Consider the following 26,009-nt stretch of genomic DNA (forward strand, 5'->3'; position numbering starts at 1 on the left):
GAAAGAAAAATCTAAGTAGAGATTCTTAAGCCTCTGGGTGCTTTGTAATATTGAAAACAAATCAGGACTCAAGTTCTCCTGCACCAGCCCAGTGGTGATCTTTGGAGAATGCCTATCTTGGTTTTGATGAGATCTCACCTTTCTTAGGTATTTTATAGATAGATCTGACAAAGAAGAGAACATTCTCCCTCTAGCACTGTATCTGGGCATTGCAGCCAGCGAAGGCCAGGAGACCCAGGGGACCTATTGGAAGGTTGAAAATTTAGGCACAAGAACTAGAAGGATTGACAGATCATGAAGGTTCGTTAGACAGCAGAATGGTTTTACAAATGAAGTGCCTGAAGTCAAGACTCTCCGGTCATCTAAAATTAGACTGGACGAACCCTGGAGAAGGAGCTATGCTGGCCGGGAAATGGACAAGGTGGCCTAAGGACTTTTTCCATTTCTAATTCCATGTCTAATCTCTTCTTCTATCTCTCTTTTGTATGTTTTCTCATGTATTTTTTTCTTTAGCCTTCTTGGATTTTTTTAAGATATATTTATAGATTCTACTTATAAAGCTTAAAATTACAACAAAAGTGCCATTTCATACACTGTTGAGTTTAGTGCATTTTAAATCCTGTCTTGCAGATTTCTTCTCCCACAAAGCAAAGCTGTCCAATCATGTTGCCTGATGTCTGTTGCTATTTCTGAATTACATTTACAGCAGAGTTAATCCATCTCTGATAAGGAATTTAATATTCATTGGCAGGTCAACTTGTGACTGTATGTTGTGAATACAGCCACACGTTATAGAACATTTTTCAATTTAAGTTAGTCCCTGGGATAGAAAGCCAGTCCAAATGCAGAAGAATACTTCGTGCTATAAGATCAAAGAAGCTATCTTACAGAAACAATGCTTCCATGGTGGCTAATGCTCTCAGGATGGAATGTTCTGGAAGAGTATAAGTGGCTTTGAACAGATGGAAGGGAGTTGGGTGTGAAAGAGCAAAAGCGAGATTGGAGAAGCCATAGGAGAGGCCAGTGTGGATTAAGAGGGACCAAGAGAAAGTCCATCATGGCACTGAGGTTCAGAGTTGGGCCCAGCATCCGGACTGGTACAGGAAGTGTTCTTTGAAGATTAGAGCAAGCGGCTGGGCTGGAGTTTAGGAAAGCAGCTTCAGTGTTTGGATCTCAGCACAGCGGGAAGCAGGACCCCAAAGAAGGAAGTGGATCACAGGTGTTGGCCACAGAAAAGGCTTTGGACACTAAACTGACATTTCGGTTTAGCCTGGAGTTTTTTATACTTGGCATGTTAGGTCAGTAGCTGGTGTCAGTTGCCTGAAGGTGCCGGTGTAGCTAAGTGAGAATATTCAGGGGAAATGTTACTGAGTAAGATTTATAGAAGGAAAGATCGTGGTTGACTTGATTACATATCCAGACACAGGCCTACCTTGGTTTCAGGATCCCTTGACTTTCAGCTTTTATTCAGATACTGGATCTTTTTTCAGGAAAGTAAAATGAAAGGAAATTAAAGCAACACTTCTAGGATGTCTATTACTTAAAAAGTACTTGGATAGGCACTTTGCATATGCCACACATTGAGCTGTTAGAGCAGCCCATGAGACAGTTATTTTTATCTTGTTTTTCAGAAGATGTGGAGGCTCAGAGAGATAAGTAACGCACCCTGGTGCACTCAGTTACTAAGTGGTGGCCTATAGATTCACTTCCAGGTTTGCATGATTCCAAAGTCCCCACCCTTTTCACTCCACCAGGCTGCCTCCTATAGATGCCCAGTGTCTCCAGGGCCTGGGCCTGGCACACAGCAGCTTTCAGTAAGTCCCATTAGATCCTGTTGACTTCCTTTCTCCCTGCATCCATCTCTCTCTCTCTCTCTCTCTCTCTCTCTCTCTCTCTCTCTCTCTTTCTCTCTCTCCTACTAATCTCTTAAATCCATTCTTCCAATTTTCCCCCAATTAAAAAAAAAAAGCTATTCTTTAAGAGCAGTTTTATGCTCACAGCAAAATGGAGCACATATTTCCTATGATTATTATAGTAACTACCAAACAGGGCTCCGGCCTCTCCTCCTGCTGTTCTAACGCCCATGTGCCTCACAGCAAGTGAGTGATCTCTCTAAAATGTAAATCAGTTTCCTCACCAGAATAAAATCCCAAATCCTTACCAGGTTTAGAGAGCGCTAAACAATCTGGTCTCTTCCTATTTCTCTGATGTTATCTTTCGTCACTCACCACTTTGTTCATATTTTTAAGCAATGCTAGTCACATTCCCTGTCTCAGGACCTTTGCAAATGGGCTGTTCCTTTTGTTTGGAATAGTTTTAAATTCTTCAGATTTAAGTTTCACCTTAAATATTGCCTTCTCAGTGAGGACTTCCCTGAGAAATTGAGTGGACCTCATCACTTTCTACTAAATTATACTGCTTTAGTTTTTTCAAATCTTAAATTATCTTATTTACTATTTTATTTTTTATGCTCTCTGTAATTTTTTCCATTAGCTTAAAAATATTTATTAAATTGTTTGGGGTGACATTGGTCAACATGAACATATGTTTCATATGTGGATTTCTATGTTATAAGATCTGTATATTGCACTGTGTGCCCACCACTTAAAGTCACATCTTCTCCTATCAACTTATATTAGTGTACATTAGCTTTTATGACATAAAACATCACCTCAAACTTAGTGGCTGAAACAAACATTTATTGAGCTTACCCTTCTTTGGGTGAGCCAAGCAGACTGGGCTCAGATGGATGATCTGTGTTAGGCAGGTTTTACTTATGCGTCTGTGATCAGGTAGGTGGCTCTGTTTCTGAGGGTTGGCCAGCTGTTAGCTGGGTTGAATGGGACACATGGAATAAGATTTTTTCATCATCTAGCAGGCCAGACAAGGCTTATCTATAATAATAAAGGCGTAGTATGCTAATTAGACCGGATGGCTGAACAGCAGAATGATGGTCCTGACGACCTTCCAGACGACCTTCCGGACAGAAGAAGCTGGGCACCATGGTTGCAAGGGCCAAGCCGTTTACATGAAGTTCGTGCATCGGGCCTCTAGTTCATGAATAATAGAGGATTCTTAAGAAGACAGAGTATACCCATCCTCTTGAGGCAGGTTTAGTTTTGTTGCTGGCATAATATCCCCTCTGCCTCATTCTATTGGTTAAAGCAGTCAAAATTCAGGGAGTAGGGGAGGAAAAAACCAGATATCACCTCTTGACGGTTGGAGCTACAGATTACATAGGAAAGGGGTTTGCAGGGAATTGCAGTCATTTTTGCAAATCACCCTGTTTGAGTTTGGGAGATTATTCACCTTATGAATCTTCATAGGGCAAAGACGATTTCTTCCTGTAGGAGCTAAATAAGCTACATATTTTCTTTCCATTTTTTCCCCCCAGCGAGGGCACAGGCACTAGTGTAGGTTGGAGGTGAGCAAGGTGAAACAGCAGGCTTCCCATGAAATTGATTTTCTGGTTAGGGTGACAGCAAAGGTGAATAGCTAGGTTGGTCTTATTTGAAGTATAATTGTGTTCCTGGCAGAGAAGTGGCAAGGGTGCAAACTTTCACACCGTGGGCTCTGTGGTGTACAGGCGATTCCTCGTCAGGCCAGTTCTAGGAAAGGTTTTAATGTTGTTCCTAGAATCTTACATTTGATCCTTATTCTTTAGAACTTTCAAAGATTCTGTGAGCCATTCACTATTCTTTTAATAGACACCTTTTTAGTGTAATCTCCCAGAGTCAGACATGGTTGCTTGCCATAAGGAGTTCTATTTCAGCAGTTGGTATCAGGAGTGGGGTTAATTTTTCTCATTAGAAGAGTTAGGTGGTTGCCAGATTAGTCCAGTTGCTCACACAGCTATCAGGACTCTTTTTCTATCCCTCCCCTCCCCTCCCCTCCCCTCCCCTCCCCTCTCCTTCCCTCTCCTTTCCCTTTCTCTCCCCCTCCCTCCCCCCCCCCCTCTCTCTCTTAATTTTAGAAAGGAAGGGAGAGGGAGAGAGATATAGAAACATCAATGTTGAGAATCTTGATCAGCTGCCTTCTGCATGCCCCCTGCTGGGGGTTGAGCCCCTAATCCAAGCAGTGCCCTGACCGGGAATTGAACTGTGACTTCTGGTTCATAGGTCCACTATCAATAAATGAGCCACACCAGCTGGGTTCTCCTATCTCTCTACTTGGCCATCCTTAGTGTGTTAACATTTTATCTTCATACTTGTTGCCTCTTAGTAGTGCCATGTGTTACTTCCATGTTCCAGGCATGAAGACAGAAAAGGGGGTGGCACCAGGTGTGTCTTTTACCAAGAAAGCAAAAGTTTCCAGAAGTGCTCCTTCAGAGCTCTCTTACATTGTCTTGGCCCAAACAAGATCACTTAGCCTACTGACGTAGAGATTGGGAGGTGAGTACCTGGCTTTCTAACCTCTCTGAGGAAGGCATACAGGGAGGAAACTTGAGAATGTGTATCAAATACGGTATGAGTGGTGCCTATTGCATTATTAGTTTCCCCTTTATTTTTTATTTTTAGATATGTTTTTATTGATTTCAGAGAGGAAGGGAGATGGGAGAGAGAGAAACATCAGTGAGGAGAGAGAATCATTGATTGACTGCCTCCTGCATGCATCCTACTGGGGATGGAGCCTGCAACCCGGGCATGTGCCCTTGACCAGAATTGAACCCGGGACCCTTCAGTCTGCAGGCTGATGCTCGATCCACTGAGCCAAACCGGCTAGGGCTTTAGTTTCCCCTTTAGAAGGACGGTTTCTGGAGGGCAGAGATTGTGCTTCATTTGTGCTGTCTCTGTGGAGCCTACAACAGCGCTTGGGAAATACCTTTTGCTTTCATTACAGAACCACCATTTTATTCCAAGCCAATTCTTAAAGACTTGTTCCCATGCTGCATTTCTTTCCCCAGTCTTTTCCATCCTCTGTGTACATTTACTGAATGCTGCTACTAGAATATCATCTTAAATATCATTTTTTGTCTTGTCCTTTCCTTTCTCCAAAATCGGTGTTAGTTCTGTTGTGATAAATCTCAGTCTCTCAGGCTGGGATTCAACTCATTGCACTAGCTGTCCGTTACCTCCCCCACATCAGCCATTTGATTTGTAATCACTCACAAATCCAGCTAATCTCGTGGCCATCTGGCATGTGCTGCCATATCCACTCTATGCAGAGTGATAGGCTGCAGGGCTATCTGGGGACTTCATGTGTGGAAAGTCCTGGAACGTTCAAATTCCCATCATGATTAAGGAAAGCAATGGAAGAGTGCTGTGTATGCAGAAGCGTAAAATTACTTCACGTCACCATGCTCTGCCTCTCTCATTTGTCCTGTGTGATGCTGAGCAGCGAATTTGTTCACACTTCCAGCCATTTTCATTAGAACTACACTGATGAGGTAATGAGGAGTGCTTACATTAAAAACAAAAAGGATTAGGTCCTTTGCTTATTTAATGACTACCATGAGCAAATATTGACCCAGAATTACTTTCCTAAGAATGATAAGCTGTCAAACTATTTCATTTCGGGCAGCATAAAATTTTTTTCTCTTCAACATCAATAAGTGAGGACTTAAGGTTGTCTGGGAGAAAAATGTTTATAAATTGGCCAAGTGTTTTCTCTTGAGAATGACACTAGGTAAGCAAGATAATACAAGGGACACCCTAATTAGGCAGATTTCAGAACTGTGGAGCATGCTAGAAACTGATTTGTTTCTGCCTGTGGTCCCCTTTAAGGTGAATCCTGTCTGGTGATTAGCATCACCTTGAATTAAATTAATTGGCTGTACTAAAGCCCTGAGTGGATGCGCTAACAATAAACCCAAAGACATTCTTTTCTTTGCACGAAATGAGCACGTTACATATCCAGTAACCTTCATGTGAATTATACAAACAACTTAAAACATCTTTTTTTTTTAAATAAGGAAGTTTCAAGTTCTGGTAAGTACAAAATTATTTGAAATCTTTATTTTGAAAATAAGCTATGCTTAGCTAGTTATACTTTTATTTTTTATTTCATATCTAGATTGCATATCTGTGTTCTATCTTTAACCACTAGAAAAGGAAGAAATATTCCTAATACCTAAATATGCCACAAACCTTCACAATATGCTGACATTGAAGTAGAAGGGAACCTCACTGTCAGGAAATGAAGGAGTTCTAGTGTAATAAAATATGAGTAACATTTTCTTTTTACTGATTATAAAATCACTATTTACCGATTAGAGAAATCTACGCAACACTTTATAAAGAAAGCTGCTTATAATTCAACAATGCTGTGACTACCATAGGGGACTCTTGTATCTCCTTTCTGAACTCCCACCCCTCAATTCCACTGCATAGTTATGATAATCTGTGAAATGAACCATTGCATCATTAAATCTTTGAAATGCCACAGAACTAATACTATGAATATACCATTTTCCTTATTTTGTTTCCTGTTATTCTTACTTCTTGGTAGAAAATTACAGTTAAAATACAATTAGTGAAATGATGCATGGCTATTGTAAGTCTGCCAATTGTTTTGTCAAATGAGTAGTGTAGAGAAGGTACAACTCTCTTGGTAGAGGCAACCACTGCGTTTGGCTCAGAGCAGCACAGATAATTGAGACCAATCATGACCCGAGGGAACCAAAAGGTGCTTAAAAAACCCTGCTTAATCTTCAGAAGCCATACATGTACAACTGTTCATGATAGTTCATGGTCTGACTCTAGGCACTGGAGAGAATGAATGGAAGAGGAAAAGATACTGGTAGCAAGCTGCCTACTCATTAGAAGCAGATTTCAATATAATTTGGGCTGGAGTCAGGACAGTTTGTTACTTCTAGGGAAGTCAGTGGTGAGGAAAGTGATGGGCCTAAAGATTCTACAGTTTTTCTTGTTACCTATTTCCGCTTCTCCTTCAGCCTAACCTGCGGGGAGAATTAGACTGCTTTAGGCTACAGAGTGTTTTCATTCCCTAGATATCCCCTAAGTCAGTGGTCGGCAAACTGCGGCTCGCGAGCCACATGTGGCTCTTTGGTCCCTTGAGTTTTTAGCAAAGGCCAGCTTAGGAGTACCCTAATTAAGTTAATAACAATGTACCTACCTATATAGTTTAAGTTGAAAAAATTTGGCTCTCAAAAGAAATTTCAGTCGTTGTACTGTTGATATTTGGCTCTGTTGACTAATGAGTTTGCCGACCACTGCCCTAAGTATATTACTGACACATCCCAAAATCAGAGGGATAGAATAAACCTTATTTAAAACATATGTAAAGAAACATTTAAAAAATTCCATCCGAATTCTGATTCATTTTTTATTACTGGTTTGAGAGAGAGTGAGAGAGAGAGAGAAGAGAGAGAGAGAGAGAGAGAGAGAGAGAGAGAGAGAGAGAGAGAGAGATCAATTTGTTTTCCACTTATTTACACATTAATTGGTTGTTTCTTGTATGTGCCCTGACCAAGGGATCGAACCTGCAACCTTGGCATACTGGGACGGCCCTCTAACCAAATGAGCTACCTGGCCAGGGCTCTGATTAGTTTTTTTTGTTTTTTTAAAAATATATTTTATTGATTTTTTACAGAGAGGAAGAGAGAGGGATAGAGAGTTATAAACATCGATGAGAGAGAAACATCGATCAGCTGCCTCTTGCATACTCCCTACTGGGGATGTGCCCGCAACCAAGGTACATGCCCTTGACCGAAATCGAACCTGGGACCCTTGAGTCCGAAGGCCAATGCTCTATCCACTGAGCCAAACCAGTTTTGGCTGATTAGTTTTTAAAGCACAACGGAGTCAGGGTAACAAAAAGTTGTGGAGGGCTGGTAGCTCTGTTTCATGAAAGGGGACACTACTGTGAAGGCTTACTAACCAATCTCTGGCCTTGCTCCGGTGCGCTGGCAGATTCTCCACTCATTCCTGCCTTCTTCCTGGAGGGCATCTGCACCACTCTGCCCCTGCTCCTGGCACCACAGCTCCTCATAGGCTTTCCTCTGGATGCTGCCATGCTTCCCACCCACAGCCCAATCCCTCAGGCTGGGCTGCACATCTCTCCTAGAGATTCTCGTGCTACCTGGACTCCTCCTCAATCGTGCTATTGAGATGCTCTGTGAATTTCCCATAATCCCTGTAAAAGATATATATGATCAAGGCAAAAGCTGAAACACTTCCCCTGGAAGGAGTCTGGCTTGTACCCTCTTCCCTGGTTATTGTACTGTGCACTGTATGCACATAGATCCTTTTAGTCAACAATAGCACTGAATCTTCATCATGTTTTATGCTATACACACAATGCCCACCTTACCATAGGCTTTTAAGCCTCATCTGCATGTATGCAAAAATCTCACCATTATCTAAAAACTTCTCCCAGTGATTCTGGGAGTTCCCAGAGATCCTCTTACATGCCACTAGGAACATACGAACTTGTGTTTTTGCCACTGCCTCCTCATCAAGGTGCTAGCAATCACCTTGCTGCAGGTACTTCCTTGCAAATGCCCCTTCACTGATGGGCATCTGGCATCTTCCCAGGGCATGGTGCTTTCAGCTTCTGCCCTTCATGCCTCAGACTCAAAACCGGTGCTCAGGGCTGGGCAGCAGTGGGATAGGAACAATGGGGCCTCTTCTTTCCAATTATCCTTATCCTATATGATAACGAGCTAATATGCTAATTAGCCCGGATGGCAGAACAACCTTCCAGAACAACCAGTGGGCGGGGGGCGGGGCCGTGAGGCAGCTGGGGCTGCAAGGGCCAAGTCCCTTGCACGATTTCGTGCATCAGGCCTCTAGTCTTCCATGTTCTCCTTCCTGGTCCCAGCACAAAACCTCCTTTCTCTTTTTTAGCCAGCCCTCCACAAACAAACACAACAACAAACCAAAGCCCTTAGCCTAGCAGCTCACATAACTGTGTTCCCATCATGATCACCAGGTCAACAGCTCCCCAAATAGTGAGATCCGTCAGAAAGCTATTGAAATGAAAAGCCTCACTATGTACTTACACATAAATACAATTTTCCAACATTAGGAGAAAAATGTATTTCAAACACCATTCATGAAAAATGTGTACGTAAACCAACCTAAAAAGCAATTGGAGGCAAGGAGTTCTGGAGTCTTTTATTTAAATACTGAAGGAATTCCTCCCTCTTATGGTTGGTGAGGGTGCGGAGATTAAGCTCAAGGTCAGGACACAGTTTATGAGCAGAGGATGAGAAGAGGCTGCAGTTTGCTGACTCCATGGCAAAGCTGGATTCCCCAGTCCTGATCCGCATGGCTGCTGCAGCTGCCTTTATTGTCCTAAGTACTATAATTGCTTTAAACCCCGTGGGGAGGCAGAAGGGGAGACACCTAATTTATAGGTTGATCTTTAAATTCATTTTCCTAAGTTACATAGAAGTAAGATTTACAAATTATACTGGATAATGTTAGATGACAACTTGCAAACATTTAGGTAGGAGATTTGGGCCAGATTTATTATAGCTCATTTATAATGGCAAACACGCTGTTGTCATCTCTATAATACTGATCACATTTATTTAGTGTGTTTAATTTGTCTTCAAGGCTGTAGAGGTTTTTTTTTTTTACCATGTCAAAAGACACTAATAATTATATTGATTTAAAACAATAGAACATACCTATATATGCTGCAAATGGCAAGCCCCCAAACAGATAAACCCGTCCACAAGAAGCTTACTTGTCAGTCAGATTCTCAGAGATTGGCTGAAAATGGCTCTGAAATTCCTTCCTGAAGTTTTCATTTGAGAACCAGTAGTGGGAGCAGTACTGATTGCACCAGTTTTAGCGCCCATAACAATGCTGTCATTCAAAACTGGGTTATTTACTGCAGTTTCTCCAAGCAGGATCAATGGTGTGTTAGATAATTTTCCTGCATTCTACAATCTGTAATAGAAACATTTTACACAATCTTAATGTGGCTATTATTTAAGGATTTATGTGATACATTTCTTCTAGAATTTAATGTCAGAAAACATTTTCCTCCAAATGAAATCATTTGGTTGCCTCCAACAGACAATTTGAACTTTATAAACCTTTCCTATTTCCCCTCTTTTTCTTAACTGTGAGGGCATGCAGAACTAATTTTCTCAGTGGATGGTTTCTAATTTATGTCTCTTTATTTTTTTAATTGTTCAAGAATACCTGTTAATTTTAAAGATTCACAACATTTAGCAATGTATAAAAAACCCATCAATATTATCCCTAGCACTGCCATCCATAGATAATTGTCATAAATAGTGGGCTGCACATACTTTTAGAATTTTTCTACTAGTATAATAAATACAGGGGTGGGCAAAAGTAGGTTTACAGGTATGAGTACACAAAACAGAGTTTACTCTTGTATTATTCATTTATTATTATATTAATTATTATTAACCCACATTTGCCCACCTCTGATGTACAAGTTGAACATCAGTATCCATGGGGGGATTGGTTCCAGGAACATCGCAGATAAGAAAATCCGTGGATGTTCAAGTCCCATATATAAAATGTCACAGTATTTGCATATAACCCATGTGTATCCTCCCTTATATTTTAAATTACCTTGATATGATTATATCTGATACAATGTAAATGCTATATAAATAGTTGTTATACTGTATTGTTTAGGGAATAATGATAAGGAAAAAGGCCTGTACATACTCAATACAGATGCAACCATTGTAGGCCTAACTGCATAGTACACATCAGCAAAAATGTAACTTTTTTTCCCTGAATATCATCCATCAGCAGTTGGTTTTATCTACAGGTGTGAAATCCATGGATAGGGAGGGCTGTTGAATACACTAGCAATGCCATAGTATATGTATTTTATAAACTGCGTTTTCACTTAGTAATGGGCCATGATCATTTTTCTATGCCAATAAATACACATCTACAAAGTCATGTGTAATGATTGCCTAGCTTTCCATTGCATGAGTGCATATATCATAATTTATTTACCTAGTCACTTATTAGTGTCTTTAGGTTGTTTTTATCTTTAAATGAGAAATACCATTATTTAACTGTTTCATTTATGTCCTTTTACTGTTAGCCCCTTAAAATTATCTTTCAAAACAGGCAGGTATAATGAATGAATAAATGAATGAATGAATGAATGAAATCCTGGGAAAAGCCTGGATATCTACAACTACAATTAGTTTGCATTATCATTATCATGTATTCTTTATGGTGCTGTTATTCTGGAGATGAATAATTTTCTTCCCTTCTCTAGGTCTTGGCCAAAATGAGTGAAACGCCTTCTTCTAGTTTTTCCATGATTCATCCGACTTCTTCTGAAGGTCAAGTTCCTTCTCTTCGCCACCTGAGCGTCACTCATCCCGTGGTGGCCAAAAGGATCAGCTTCTACAAGAGCGGAGACCCGCAGTTTGGGGGGGTCAGGGTGGTGGTCAACCCTCGTTCCTTTAAGACGTTCGATGCTTTGCTGGATAGCTTGTCCAGGAAGGTGCCTCTACCTTTTGGGGTGAGGAACATCAGCACCCCTCGGGGAAGGCACAGCATCACGTGCCTGGAGCAGCTGGAGGACGGTGAGTCGTACCTGTGCTCGCACAGCAGGAGGGTGCAGCCCGTGGACCTGGGCAAGGCCAGCCGGCGCCCGCGGCCCTGGCACAGCAGCCTGGCCATCGGCACGCATGCGCACCGCCTGCCCGCCGCCGCTGCTCCCGGCATGCTGCGCGCCCCACGCAGGCTGCTGGTCTTCAGGAACGGGGACCCGAAGGCTAGGCGCGTGGTTCTGCTGAGCAGGAGGGTCACCCAGAGCTTCGAGGCCTTTCTGCAGCACCTGGCGGAGGTCATGCGGTGCCGCGTGACCAAGCTGTACTCCACGGATGGAAGGAAGGTAAGGGTTCTGGAAGCTCCTCGTGCCCGAGCTCACGTCCCGCGGGACGGCAGCCCCGGGAAGGAAGGCTTAGGTGCCCTTGCGTGTGCTTGTGAGCTCCCACCCTCGTGGGCCATTGTTTTTTCTCCTCAAGAGGGTTGTTTCCCCCCCCCCCATGCCCCCTCCCCTTTTCTGCCTTCCCTGAGCACTGAGTAATGTGTTGGCATAGGTTCTCATCTCTATATATAAAAGCCTAAGCGACCATTATGACAGAACGACCGGAACGGCTGGTTGACCAGTCGCTATCATGTGCACTGACCACCAGGGGGCAGATGCTCAATGCAGGAGCTGCCCCCTGGTGGTCAGTGTGTTCCCACAGCCAACTTCCAGCAGCTGGCCAACCGCCCACGGTCCCTCCACCCCTGGCCAGCCAACCTCTCGCAGTCCGCCCCCCACCCGTGCACAAATTTGTGTACTGGGCCTCTAGTTTGACAATATTTCTTGAAAAGGGGTCCCCCAGAGTTGTATTCTGTTAGGGAGAGAAAGACTTTTCCTGGGATCCGTGCTGATGGAGAGTCCCCCGTGCGTCCACAAGAGCTCACCTTCCTGGTCCTGGTGCCTCCACCAGGCCCTTCATCACCTGGCTCAGGATAGACATTTGGCTACAGCTGGGTCCTTTGGTGGGGGAGGCAGAGGCAGTACTGCATGCCTTTTAAAGATTTATTTAGTTTGACGGAAGACAGGTCTTTTTCCAGCTAGTATGGAGGCTTAATAAGGGTGTTGGTCTACCCCCCTCTCCCCATACACACTTGGGTATTTCGTTATTTTGTATACATCATTGGTGCCTAACAAATACTTGGTGATTATCTCTTTCAAGCCCAGGAGGTTGTTGAATTGATTCAATCAGTTGTACAGTTATCCTATGGAAAGAACAAAGCTTCATGCTACTTATGTAAGGACCGTACCTCTTTGGTTTCTTCTAGGTGCCCAGTCTTGAGGCGGTGATTGTGAGCCCTGGAGTTGTGGTGGCAGCAGGGAGGGAGCCATTTAAACCAGGACATTATGACATCCAGAAGTACTTGCTGCCTGCTAGATTACCAGGGATCTCTCGTCGTGTGTACCCCAAGGGAAATACTAGGTCAGAAAGCAGAAAGAGTAAGTCACTTAAATATACAGCATTTCTCTTTAGCACTGAGATTTTTTAGCTCAACAACCACAAATCCATGCTTAAATGACCAATTTTCTTCATCACAGAAGAGAAAATGGAATAAAAATATTCTAAACTGCAATTATTATATTTATAGTTGAAAAGTGTCATAAAAGTTTATTTCATAATTTGTAAAAGATTTTTCCAAATCAATCTGTGATATTTTTGTTTAAATTGAATTGATGAGGTATGGGTTTCTTTCATATACCTAGATTAAAAAAAAATGCCAGCAGTTCTTTATTTGGAGAGGAATTCTATGGAATATGTAGGTGACATCTCTGGTAGTTACAATTTTCTCTTAATTGTATCATGCAGAGCTCAGTAGGTTAGTTGAGTGACTGTATTTTTAAAAATCTCTAACTACATGTATTCTCCACTTACTGAAGGAAAAAACACAGGCCCTTAGATTCACTTTTTATTTATTTAAAGCAAAGGTTTATGTAGCCACTTCATGCTGGCTAACAATAATCTAGATTGATAATTTTTTAGGAAATACTGCACAATGTGGATAGGGGAGGAGGAGGGCGGCTTGATGCTAAGGGGTGTGGGATAGGCTGTAAATTCCCTATGCAAGCATGGCTAATCTCATTATTCATTGTGCTAAGTATTTTAGCTCTATGCTAGTGTATTGGTTGCCATTTATACTTAAACTAGAGGTCCGGTGTATGAAATTTGTGCACAGGGGGCAGTCCCCCTCAGTCCAGCTTGCACCCTCTCCAATATGGGACCCCTCAGGGGATATCCGACTATCAGTTTAGGTCCAACCCCTTACTGCCCCGCCCCCTGGTCGGCCTGGTTGTCCCCAACTGCCCCCCTCTGCTGGCCTGGTTGCCCTAACTGCCTCCACTGCCAGCCTGGTTGTCCCCAGCCACCCCCCACCCCCACCGGCCTAGTCACCCCTCACTGCCCCCCCTACCAGCCTAATTGCCCCCAAATGCCCCCCCTCCTGCCAGCCTGGTCGCCCCCAACTGCAACGCCCCTCCCCGCCTGGTCACCCCTAACTGCCCCCCTCACCCCGCTGGCTTGGTTGCCTCTTACTGCTCCCCCTGCTGTCCTGGTTGCCCCCAACTGCCCCCCGGCCAGCCTGGTTACTCCACGCAGCCTGCTGTTCAGTCGTGCGGTTGCCCCTCACTAACCCCCCTGCCCACCTGGTCTCCCCACGCAGCCTGCTTGTTCAGTCATTTGGTCATCCCTCACTAACCCTCCTGCTGGCCTGGTTGCCCCATGCAGCCTGCTTGTTCAGTCGTTTGGTTGTCCCTCACTAACCCCCCTGCCGGCCTGGTCATAGGCAGCCATCTTGTGAGGGCGTGACAGTCAATTTGCACATTACCTCTTTATTATATAGGATTTTAATTGGAGATGGATAAGTAGTATTAATCCTCTACTTACTGCTAAAGTGGATGAAATTCATTTATTATTTATTGTTGTCATTTAGTTATTTTATGTATAATCTCAATAGATAATTATTAATGTTTCAGTTTTGTACACATTAGCTGCTGAGTATTCATTATGTATACAGTACTACCATTTTACCTTGGTCATTTTGCTAAACTTATTTTATTATTTTGTGTTTAATATGGGTTGTTGAGTATGATTTTTGATGGTTTCAGGGAATCTTAGGGCTTCCTTAAGTTTTACTTTAAAAAATTATGAGTGAGACATTTTCATTTAAAGTTTTGGTAAAAGTACAGAGGGATAAGAAAAAATACTTCTAGGTTTATATTTTGAAAAGTTAAGGGCATAGATAATTGATGGCAAGCATGTAAAAATTCTATGCAAACACTAATAGGAATTTGATTGAGTATAAGAAGCATGAGTGCCAAGGTTATCTCTAGAATACACATTATAAAGATAATGAGATATCTAGGCCTTATGAGCTAGATATCTAGCTCTCTTTTGTGCCTAACGTTAAATCAGATTCACAGATTACACAAAGTGAATGCTAAATTAATAATAATTATTTGATTAATGTAGCCTTTAAATTATAAAAATGCTATAGATGCTTCTCTTGGATATGCATAGATGGGAAAATAAATACCACCATAAATTATTACTTGCTTTGTTTGAATAACTGAGCAGAACTTGGGTAGACTCCAATTTCAGTACTGGTAAAGAAAATCAAACAACAAAAGTAAAGGCCACAAAAATCTATTTTTGCTAGAATACTTGGCAATTTCTGCTTTATACTTTCCTTTTTAAAATTGCCTTATTCAACTAAGAATTAAAATTCTGTGAATCCCCTCATTGAATTATGATTATAAGTTCTTTTTAAAAGAAAAAAAAAAGTAGAAATGTACCAGATATTACGTTGAACTCAAATAACCAATGAATACATAGAGGTGAGAAACATATTAATGATATCTTACTATGAAATTTAGAAAAATTATATTTTTCATACTAATTATTTTCTTTTTCCTTTTCTTCTTTCTTTGCTGCCTCTTCTATTGGATATATGTATATATGACTTTTCTATCTTCCACATTATATTTTGATGCGGGGCATCTTGTACTCTTAAAATCTTGAAAGTGGGCACACTTATGCCTTCAAGCCCAAGGTCTCAGATTTATTCTGCTTCTTCTGACAAAATGCATAATAATGTTTGCTACTCAGACCATTCCTTTGCTCCTGAACATTACTTGGCCTTAGAAAAAAAGGATTCTCAGAATTTATTGATATATCCTTCTGAAGATAATGTTGAAAAATCAATTATTTTTAATCAAGATGGCACCATGACAGTTGAGATGAAAGTTCGATTCAAGATAAAAGAAGAGGAAACCATAAAATGGACAACCAGTGTCAGTAGAGCTGGTCTTTCTAATAATCATGAAAAGAGTGATATAAACAGTTTTCCAGGAAGAACAGATGATCTGAAATCTGGTTTAAAGATTGCAGCATGTTCATTGTCTGCAGATGTCTCACCTTTGGAGAAAGGCAATAATCAAGGGGACAGTTTAGCAGAGGAGATAAACACTCACATGACAGATCAAGAGGCTGAAACTTATAGTTCTAGCTGGGAGAATTCTGCTTTGGACACAAATACCACCCAGAGAACTCAAGATCAAGCAGAACATCATTTTTATAGGCCCCCTACACCTGGACCAAAGAGAATGAGACAAAAGAAATCTGTGATAGGGAGTGTAACCTTAGTAACTGAAAGTGAAGTTGAAGAAAAAATGATTGGACAATTTTCTTATAGTGAAGAAAGGAAAGATGGGGAAAACAAATCTGAGTATCACATGTTTACACATTCTTGCAGTAAAATGTCATCAGTATCTAACAAACCAGTACTTGTTCAGATAGGTAACAATGAGCAGATGGAGTCATCTTTAGAAAGAAAAAAGGGAAGCAGACAACTCAAATCAAATTCAATAAGTGCTGGTGTTACAGAAATTACAAGTCAGAAGATGTTAGAGATGTCCCATATTAATGGCTTTCCACACACTATACCAGAAAACGTAGTTGTGGAGGAAGATATAGTTGATAATGCAACACCAGCAGACAATAAAACTAGTATGAAGAACTCAAGAACTTATGGTAACACCAGTGTTAGGTTCTGTCCTCTTTTAGCAGATGCAACGCCTTCTTCAAGTAAAAATTCTGGAACTGACAAATCTATTTCTGAGACCCCAGCTTCAGTAGGATCCTCTGTTGTCACCAGAAGAATTGACAGACTAATTAATGAATTTTCTCAGTGCAGTTTAACAAAAGTTCCAGAAGATGAAAAGCAAATTTCATCATCTGTTGCAAGCAAAAAGCTGATATCTCAGCAGCAAGTGAAAAGTTATAGACATCGGGATGGAGAGATTGCAACTAAAGGAATCCCTAGTAAGAAAATAAAAGCAAGAGTTAGAATTGCACAAGAAACCATATTGCAAGATTCACACAGTCCCATCGAAGGAGGGTTACTTTGTGAGGAAGACCTTCATGCAAGTGATAGGGTAATTGAAACAAATTATTTTTGTTCCCAAAGTAATCTCAATCCTGTGAATTCTAAGAATTTCCAAATAAATAAATTAAATATTATTCAGAATCCTAAGGTTCAAGGACTTAGAGCCAAAAGAAAATCCAGACCATTAAACAAAGTAAGCTTTGGAGGCCCTGCAAAAAAAGCAGTTGGTCAAGGAGATAAAGCATTTCCCCATAATAAACTCAGATATTGCAAAAATATTTTTGAAAATCAAAATTTATTTCATGTGGTTAACTTTCTTGAGCAAAACCCCAGTGCTTTTTGCAGACCACAGGCTCAAGCAGAAATAGCATCTTGGTATTTGAGAGGAATGGAAAAGAAGAGTTTAGTTTCAAAAGTTAATAATTCACACAGAACTTTAAAAAGCCAGAAAAAACAAAAAGGGGATAAGTCAAAATCAGGAACTATTGTAAGTAAACAACGTTCTACAACAAGGGTAAATTCCTTACCGTCTTTGAAAAACACAGTTTTTCCTGAGGACATTACCCATCATTCAGTTCAAAATTATATACAGAGATGGTTGCAGAATATAAATCCACATTCAGCTTTGCAACCTAAAAAATCAGCACCAATATGCAAAAAGGAAAGGCGTGTGGTAAGTTGTAACAATGGTTTTGCAGGAAATAATTATCACACAAGTTCTGAGAAAGGAAATAACGGTGTTACGGAGAGTAATAAACTCATAACTAAAAATGATAGTTTGACAGGAGGTAATCTAGATAAAGAGGTAGGTAAATCTAACAGTGAAGAACTTACCGAAGATCTCCATGAGAGCCATGCTGAGTCTCTGAATGATGCTTACTTGCTTTCCCTGCACGAATGTTGTACTTTGTCACAGTCAGCTATTGATGATCATAATACTAAAAGTCAAGGATCTGTTGAAAAGTCAGGACGTTGTTTACCAAGTCTTGTTTACCAAGAAATAAACCTAGCTACAAAAGGGCAAAGTGCAGAGGCTGCCATCCAAGTAGGTCCAATGGACGAGGCCACTCCAAAAGACCGCTTTCTAGTACTTTTGCTTCGTCAACTGCAAGCTTTAGTTTCCAGTATTCACCAGACCCAGAATGGTATTGTTCAAATGCCAGGTTCACTTGTAGATGTTCCTTTCCATCCCCCTATATGTGATTCACCCACTAATGTCCTTCTAGCTTGGCTCTTGGTGCTAAACCTAAAGGGAAGTGTGAATAGCCTCTGTCAAGGTGATGCTCACAAGACTACCAACAGAACTTCAGAATTACTTGCATTGTTGGAGGTCCTAAAGCACGTTGCCATCACAGAGGAAGCTGATGACTTGAAGGCTGCTGTTGCCAATTTAGTGGAGTCAACTACAAATCCCTTTGGACTCACTGAGAAAGGACAAGACATGGTTCCAGTTGGTCTTTCTGCAAATGGTTCCACACCTAACATTCAGAGAGTTTCTAAGTGCACTGAAAATGAAAAAGCACAGAAAATCTTCTCTCTAAATGCCAGTGAGGACTGTGCTCCTGAAGTTTGTGTTTCAGAGGTGACTTCCTCTCCATGTGAGGTGTGCACTGTGAGTAAGATTTATCCTCCAAAAGAGACTTGTAACCTCAGTAACATTTTTTCCTATAGTGATGGCTGTACCACGGATCAGACCTCTATGAATCAGGCTTGTTTCCTAGGAAAGGGCTGTTCACTTACTGATGCAGTATCTTCCCATAAGGTTTGTGCTCATGAGGAAAAACATACTTATGGGAAAGCTTGCCCAATTGATGGGGCCTACATTCCCATCAAAGTCTGCAATACCAGTGACTTTTTAAATTCCAAAGAAATCACATATACTGATAATTTGGAATTCACTGAAGAGTTAGAAAGAGTTGATGATGTTCAGAAAGACCTAAATATTTTGGCAGACCCTGGGTATAAACATGGCTTTAATGTATTGATGCCACACCAAAATAGCAATTTAAGCCATTGTGGTGTTTCCCTAAATGCAACTGAACCAGAATTTGATAAGGAACATAGTGCTCTAGATGAATCTAAAGGTTGTTTATTAATGAAATCTCAGGATAAAAATTTATATACATCCTTTGATAAGGAAGAATCAAAGACTTCTGAAGAATCAGGTTCAATAACTGAAAGCATAACATCAAATGAAAGACACATTTCAGAACTGGAATCCTTTGAGGAATTAGAAAAGCAGGACATTGATATCTTTAATACAAAGCTAAATTCTGGAGAGCAAATCACTGATGAATTGATCCAAAAAGAGTTAGAGACTAGTAAAAATATGGAATTAATAGAAGTCTCTAGCAGGAACATTGTGGAAGAAGAAAGAAGGAATGATGTAATTTGTAAGGCAAACAGTAGGGGGCTGGCACCACCACCATCTTTAGTGTTTTGCTCTGTTCCAGAAAAGGAACGCAATGAAGGAGAAACTAATACGAAGGTAAAAATGATGGTGAAAAGCATGGAAATTGGAAGTTGTTCAGAGTCCCCTCTTGATTTTAAAAACGGCTTCAAGAGAACAGTGACTTCTGATTGGTCAGACTATACACAAGACAGTGAGAATGATCAGCCATGGAAAACATCCAGTGATGGCTCCAATGACAGTGGTGAGGAGATTGCTCAAGAGAAAGAATATAATAAAGGATTTGTTAAGAGAACAATAGAAAAACTTTATGGTAAAGTGGAGATTGTTAAACCATCTTTTTTCCCTGGGCCTCTGAACAGATCTCAGGTTTGTCCTTACAATTCTGTGGAATTTCAGTGTGCTAGAAAAGCAGGTCTTTATGATTCTGAAGGTCAGTCATTTGGCTCTTCTGAACAGGTATCCAGAGGTTCATCTAAGATGCAGAAACTTCAGGAGGAAAGACAAGATAAATGTGACTTTAGTGACATGAAGGCCAATTATCATGGGGGAGACATTGTAGAACATAGGACAAAACAAAATGATCATAACAGTATCCTCAGGGACAGAGAGGAAGGAGTACTGATTGACAAGGGCAAGTGGCTCCTGAAAGAAAATCATTTGCTAAGAGTATCATCTGAAAATTCTGGCATATGTGGCAATGCAGATACTATATCAGTGGATACTCTACTTGAGAATAGTAATGAGGTACCATATTCACATTTTGGAAATTTGGTCCCAGGCCCAAACATGGCTGAACTCTCCTCTTCAGAATTGGAGGAACTGACTCAACCCCTTGAACTGAAATGCAATTATTTTAACATGCCTCATTGTAGAGACTCTGAGCCTTTTCAGGAGGATTTGCTAGATATTCAAAATAAAACTTGTCCTAAGGAGAAAATACAAAATCATCATGCAGAGGAGAAGGGTAATCATAGGTCGGAAAGAGTATGCACCTCTGTCACTCATGTCTTTACTGCTGCCAACAAAGTCCATCCTGCCTCTGATGATACTATTAAACACCAGCCATTGCCTGGAAATAATACTCATGGTGCACTTCAGGAAGGTGACTCTCTGGATAAACTCTATGCCCTTTGTGGTCAACATTGCCCAATACTAACAGTTATTATCCAACCTATAAATGAGGAAGACCGAGGATTTGCATACTGCAAAGATTCTGATATTGAAAATTCCTTGGACAACAATTTATGGATGAAAATACACCCCTGTTTCCTAGAGTCAAACAAGACCATGTTCAGAAATAAGAAAGCAAGTAGTAGAAAGGCATTTATTGATAAAGCCATTGGTGATATATTTGATCAACTTTATTTCAATAGCACACGTGACTTGATGGGTAAAAGAAGAAAATCAAAAAGAATTAACTTCTTGGACTTAGAGGAAGAAAATAAGTTAAATAAATTTCAATTATGTTTAAAGAAAAGGTTTTGTGTGAATTTCTTACACACATTACTGTTAGTTGTGGGTGATGTGAACTCAAATACACAAGGTCCCAACAATCAGACAAATGAAATATTTGAAGTAGTTGATGAGAATAACAACTTATTAAACAACAGATTCCAGAGCTCAAGGACAAATCTGAACCAAGTAATAAGAGAAAATATCAACTATTATTTCTTCTTTGAAATGTTTGGTCGAGCCTGCCTAGTTTGCCAACTTGAGACATCCTTAAATATTGGCAGCAGAAATGTATTAAAAATATTTTATGTTTTTGAGGGTGAACATTTTTTCATTTGGGAAGAGGAAAACCAACGAAATTAAATAATTTTGAAAGCAGTGAGGAAGAGGAAGACGCATAATTTCAACATCACCACAGCTTTTCTTCATCATGAGTTTTTTTCCTTGTAATAAGATGATGTACATGGGATGGATATGGATTAGATAACCTCTAAGAATTTCCTACTTCTTCAAAATGTTAATCCGATTTGACATACCATCCCTCTGTTCTTCATTTTTCCAATAATTACAGACTCAGTTTCTATTCTATTATTTCAGAAGTGTGTATGTATGTGTGTATGTGTGTGTGTGTGTGTGTGTGTGTTTGTGTGTGTGTGTGTGTGTGTTTCTGATAATATAGAATTTCCTGTATCTGTGATTTTTCTCTTAGGATATTATAAATGCCCTAAGTATAAGAATTATATCTTTTTTTAATGTTGTCAACTCAGTGCAAAATGTATTGGTGAATAAATAGATTACACATAGCCTCAAAGCACTTCATTTTTTAACTTTACTGATTTGATAAAAGTATGATTGTAAGATCTCCACAACAATCTCTAGAGTTTCTTGTGCCAAATGTGTTGAATTTAGTTTTCCTCAGAACATCTGTTAAATGAACTTGTAAGCATTTCCATGGAACAAGATTCACCATTTTTCTTCATGATTAGAAAACGATGTTCTACTACTAAGCTGCCTCTCCAGTACTTTGCCTATAAGTTATAATCTTTTAAATATTAGTAAAATGTCAAGAGATTCAAATAGGTCATACAAAATGGAAAATTTTAAGGCATACTCTGTGAAGAAAAATTGAAGGAGCTGGAACAATTTAACTTGGAAAAGAAAAGAGGTGATTTTAGAGGTGACTTTAAACTTTTCAGAATTGAAAAAGTGCTTCTGTGAAGAGGAACTTGACAGAATTCTTTCTGTGTTAACCTGCATTAATAAAAAATTAATTGTATATCAATAAAAACATGTTGCCCAGAGGATAAATTCAACTAGACTATGAACTATAAATTCTCTGCTTTGAATATCGTGATATTTTGCCTGGGACTTAATCCAGGAACCTTTTAAGAATCCTTCTTCTTCCTGACTATATGATGGTATAGAAATGAGTCTTATAAAATGATGAAATCTATGTCTCTTGTCTGGAATTGACTCAAAGTAGAATGATGAATGTTTTGTGGAGTCACACATAGAGGTGCTAAAATAACAAAGTTGGTATTAAGAAGCTAAAAGGTAATTAATTTTATGGAGACTACCTTTGGTCAGTTGAACATGAGTAATAAATCCATAAAAAATGATGAGTTGCTATTTATTTCACCAGATGAAGACTGCCTCTACATAGAGTATGGTTTTTCTACATGGTGATACATACTTCTAATTGAAAGGTGAAAGCTTAATGTTATGTAAGCTTCTATATTGAGCAATGAGTACTTTTGGTGTAATTGTGGAGAAATAATAGAAAGGGGAGAAGAGTTAACATTAATTTTGTGTCTACTGTTCACCAGAGACTATGATAGTCTTACAGATTTATTATATGTAGTCCTTCCTTATAAAAGCACTGTTGGCTTTGATACTACCTTTTTGCAGATGAGACAACCTGCAAGCAGAGAGCCAGAGTACATTTGTCAGGGTGCACAGTAGGCATCATGTCAGGATTAGAATCCAGTCATTCATTATTGAAAACATGCTGTTTTGCTACATCTTTATTCTTTATATGAGGTAGACGGGATAAAATGAATAAAGAATTATGTAGTACTTTTCCTGGAGCAGAGAAACAAGGAAATTATTTTTGTCTTTAACTTGGAAAGAGTGTGATATATAGATGTATCAAGAAGATTGGGGAAATTGCTCATAACAACCAGGAGATTTTAGAAAATTTGGCATGGTAGCTTATGGTTTTTAGTAATACTACATCAAACAATGGCCAGGGCAGCCCAGATTATATTGGGAAAAAGAAGTTGGGAGTGATGACCATGTAATGTACTTTTTATTTAAAATAATGTTCGTATGTATTGAAGTCCAACCACATCTTATGGTTATATCTCAGATCTAGCATATTTCTTAGAACATGGTAAGCACCTAGTAACTGTGTGTTGAATGGACAAGAAGTGCTTTTGAATGCCTTTTCTTTATGTCTTACTAACTTTGGATACATACGTGTAGAAGGATATGCAAAGATGCTGAGGGGTAGATCTATCTAAGTTTCTTGTATTTTATGAAGCAATATTTCAATCACCTTAAAAATTTCTGTGGAATTGATTTTTTTCTTTTAAACATTCAAAACTTTTTTAAAATATATATATTTTATTGATTTTATACAGAGAGGAAGGGAGAGGAATAGAGAGTTAGAAACATTGATGAGAGAGAAACATCCATCAGCTGCCTCCTGCACGCCTCCCACTGGGGATGTGCCCGCAACCAAGGTACATGCCCTTGACCGGAATCAAACCTGGGACCTTTCAGTCCGCAGGCTGAGCATCCACGAAGCCAAACCGGTTAGGGCCAAAAACTTAAAAAAATTTTTTTTTACAATGACTGTATTATTAAAAAATCTTGTAACATTGTGAAATGTAGAAGAGTAAATGAAATGTTAGAGGAAATTTAAGAATGTTACCCAGACCTGGCTGTTGCTTTAGAGATGTAGTGCCTCAGGGCCGAGGAAGCGATTCTAGCCTGTTTATTGTGTTCAGGGGAATAGACTGGATTTCAGGATCTTGGGTCCTCAAGTGGAGTGGTGCAGTTACAGCTCATGCCCAGCAGATGTCAGCTGTGCTGTGCTGCCAGAGCACAGGCTCCCACTGAAGGAGGCCTGCAGGACCAAAGGAAGTGCCTCAGGCCTTTGGGCCATCTCAGGGCTGCTTGCTTCTGCTTCAGAGAAAGCGGAGGACCCAGTTGTGCAGGCCTCCCTAAGTCTTAAACCCAGAAGGCATAGTGGTGTCAGCAATTAATGGAAATATGCTGTTAGTAGCCAGGAGCTAGAGTTCAAAAGGGAATACGGAGAAAAATGCCAGCTATTAAGAATCCTCAGAGTTGATCCCCGGAAAGCTGAATTTGGGAATAATGGGAACAACCAGAAATTCTAACTCAAGTTGCAATTAAGTTAATGAGTGACTGGCTTAGAGGGGGAGGGGTTATTTTTACATGAAGCTTTCAGGTGTTTTACCTCCTAAACCTTTCCGTGACACAAAACACGCCCCCTATTCAAGGTTAAATTTGAGGTCTCCACGCTACTTTGCATGTCTGTAGTACTTACTTTGTTAGTTTTCTCATCTATAAAATAGGGCCACCCACTTTAACATCCTTATGAGAAGCTACCTTTATAAGATTACTGGGAGAGGTTCAATCGAGAGAATGATTTTAAAGCTCTCAGCACGGACCTTGCCACATAGTGCTGAATATATTTTAGCTGTTTTTTTAAAGCCATTAGTACTGATGTCTTTGAAAAAGTTGGTGTTTGTCTAATCAAGAATTATTTAGCTCTCATGGGTACTAAGGTACATAAAGTAAATATAATTTCAACATCTATTCCTATGGCCCTTTATAAAAGTAAAGGCGACTAACATTTTGAGTCCTGCTTGGTGCCAAAATTATGCTAGGTGCTATATGTATATTGTCTTAGTCCTCACAACAAACCCCTCAGATGGGCCATAGTATCTTTAGCGTAGAGGAGACTGAGGCTCATGGGACTCAAGAAAGAAGCACTTTTTCTTCTGTATCTGTATAGGCACACCTCGTTTTATTGTGCTTTGTGGATATGTTTTAGATCAATTGAAGGTTTGTCTGTCGGCACCATTTTCCTAACAGGTTCAGATGATGGTCAACATTTTTTAGCAATAAGGTATTTCCTAACTAAAGTATGTACATTTTTTAAAGACATAATGCTATTACACACTTAATAGACTACAGCATACTAGTAGTGTAAACATAACTGTTATATGCTCTGGGAAACCAAAATATTTGTGTGACTCTCTTTATTATCATTCATTTTTTTTGCAGTAGTCTGGAACTGAGCCTACGATATCGCCTGTATTTCATCCTCACAAATAGCCCAGGGTTTTGTGGATATGCTATAAACATCTCTACTTTAAAAATGTAAAAATACTTTGTATTCCCTGTTTATTGAAGCTAAATGGGGTTTTGTAACTGCCCAGAGTAGCATAGTAAATCAAAATTATTATAATATAAAGTAGAATACTTTTTCTATACAGGATATAATATAAACACATGCCAAATATTTTATTTAACTCATTAATTAACTAGGGAACCAGTAATATATTACAGTGGACTCAAAGAAGAATTTAAAGTATCACACAAAAATAGTGAGAAAAAGAATGCTGAAATGTATATGGGTCTGTCTAGGACAGTAATTAATTGCATTCCATTGGACACAATTTATATTTCTATGGACAAGAATAATTTACATTACTAATTTTTATTTTATTTTTTACAATTTTCAGGATTGTAAGATAATTAAAATAATGGAAGGCAGACATCCCTGAGACTACTTGATAAGGCATTTCAGTAATTTTTTGGGTCCATTTCAAAGTGTTTCATAATTTTTCCACACAGAGAAGTAGCACACAGTTTATGACTAGAAACTTTTTTGAAAATTAAACAACAACAAACTCTCTAAGAGGGAGTTTTGGTGTATTTGATGGTTTAAGGCAGATCTGTTCTTCCTGTAATTCTGGAAATAAGCAGTAAACAATGCCCAGCATAGATTTTAAGTGCAATATATAGTACTTAATATATAGGTGTTAATGATTAGAATTCTTCTCAAAGGGCATGAACATTATCAGCCTTTTTCTATGCATATATATTTTCAATTATCAATTTTTATATTCTGATTCATATACAGAGATTACCATAACAATAACAATAACAAAAACAGTAAAAGTTGATGGAGTAAAAAAAAAAAATCAGTCATGTAACTG

The 26,009-nt window shown here is 39.7% G+C and overlaps 2 protein-coding genes across 2 annotated transcripts in view; both read left to right on the forward strand.

Moving 5' to 3' along the window:
- Nucleotides 1-11,202: 11,202 nt before the first annotated feature.
- Nucleotides 11,203-26,009, forward strand: part of LOC307113846 (lipoxygenase homology domain-containing protein 1-like) — a gene marked incomplete at both ends in the record, with an annotated part of 141,267 nt that continues 126,460 nt past the window's right edge. The window contains 2 exon segments of the mRNA XM_079795806.1: nucleotides 11,203-11,814; nucleotides 12,777-12,948. Coding sequence (XP_079651932.1) covers nucleotides 11,203-11,814; nucleotides 12,777-12,948 — 784 coding nt within the window.
- On the forward strand, nucleotides 15,520-21,117 carry LOC307114072 (oxygen-regulated protein 1-like; the record flags this gene model as incomplete). The annotated part of the gene is made up of 1 exon (XM_079796280.1): nucleotides 15,520-21,117. A coding segment is annotated over one exon (5,598 nt), but the record flags the coding sequence as incomplete, so codon positions are not given.

This window comes from Cnephaeus nilssonii, assembly GCF_951640355.1.
Source record: "Cnephaeus nilssonii genome assembly, chromosome: 18".
Classification (NCBI taxonomy): Eukaryota; Metazoa; Chordata; class Mammalia; order Chiroptera; family Vespertilionidae; genus Cnephaeus; species Cnephaeus nilssonii.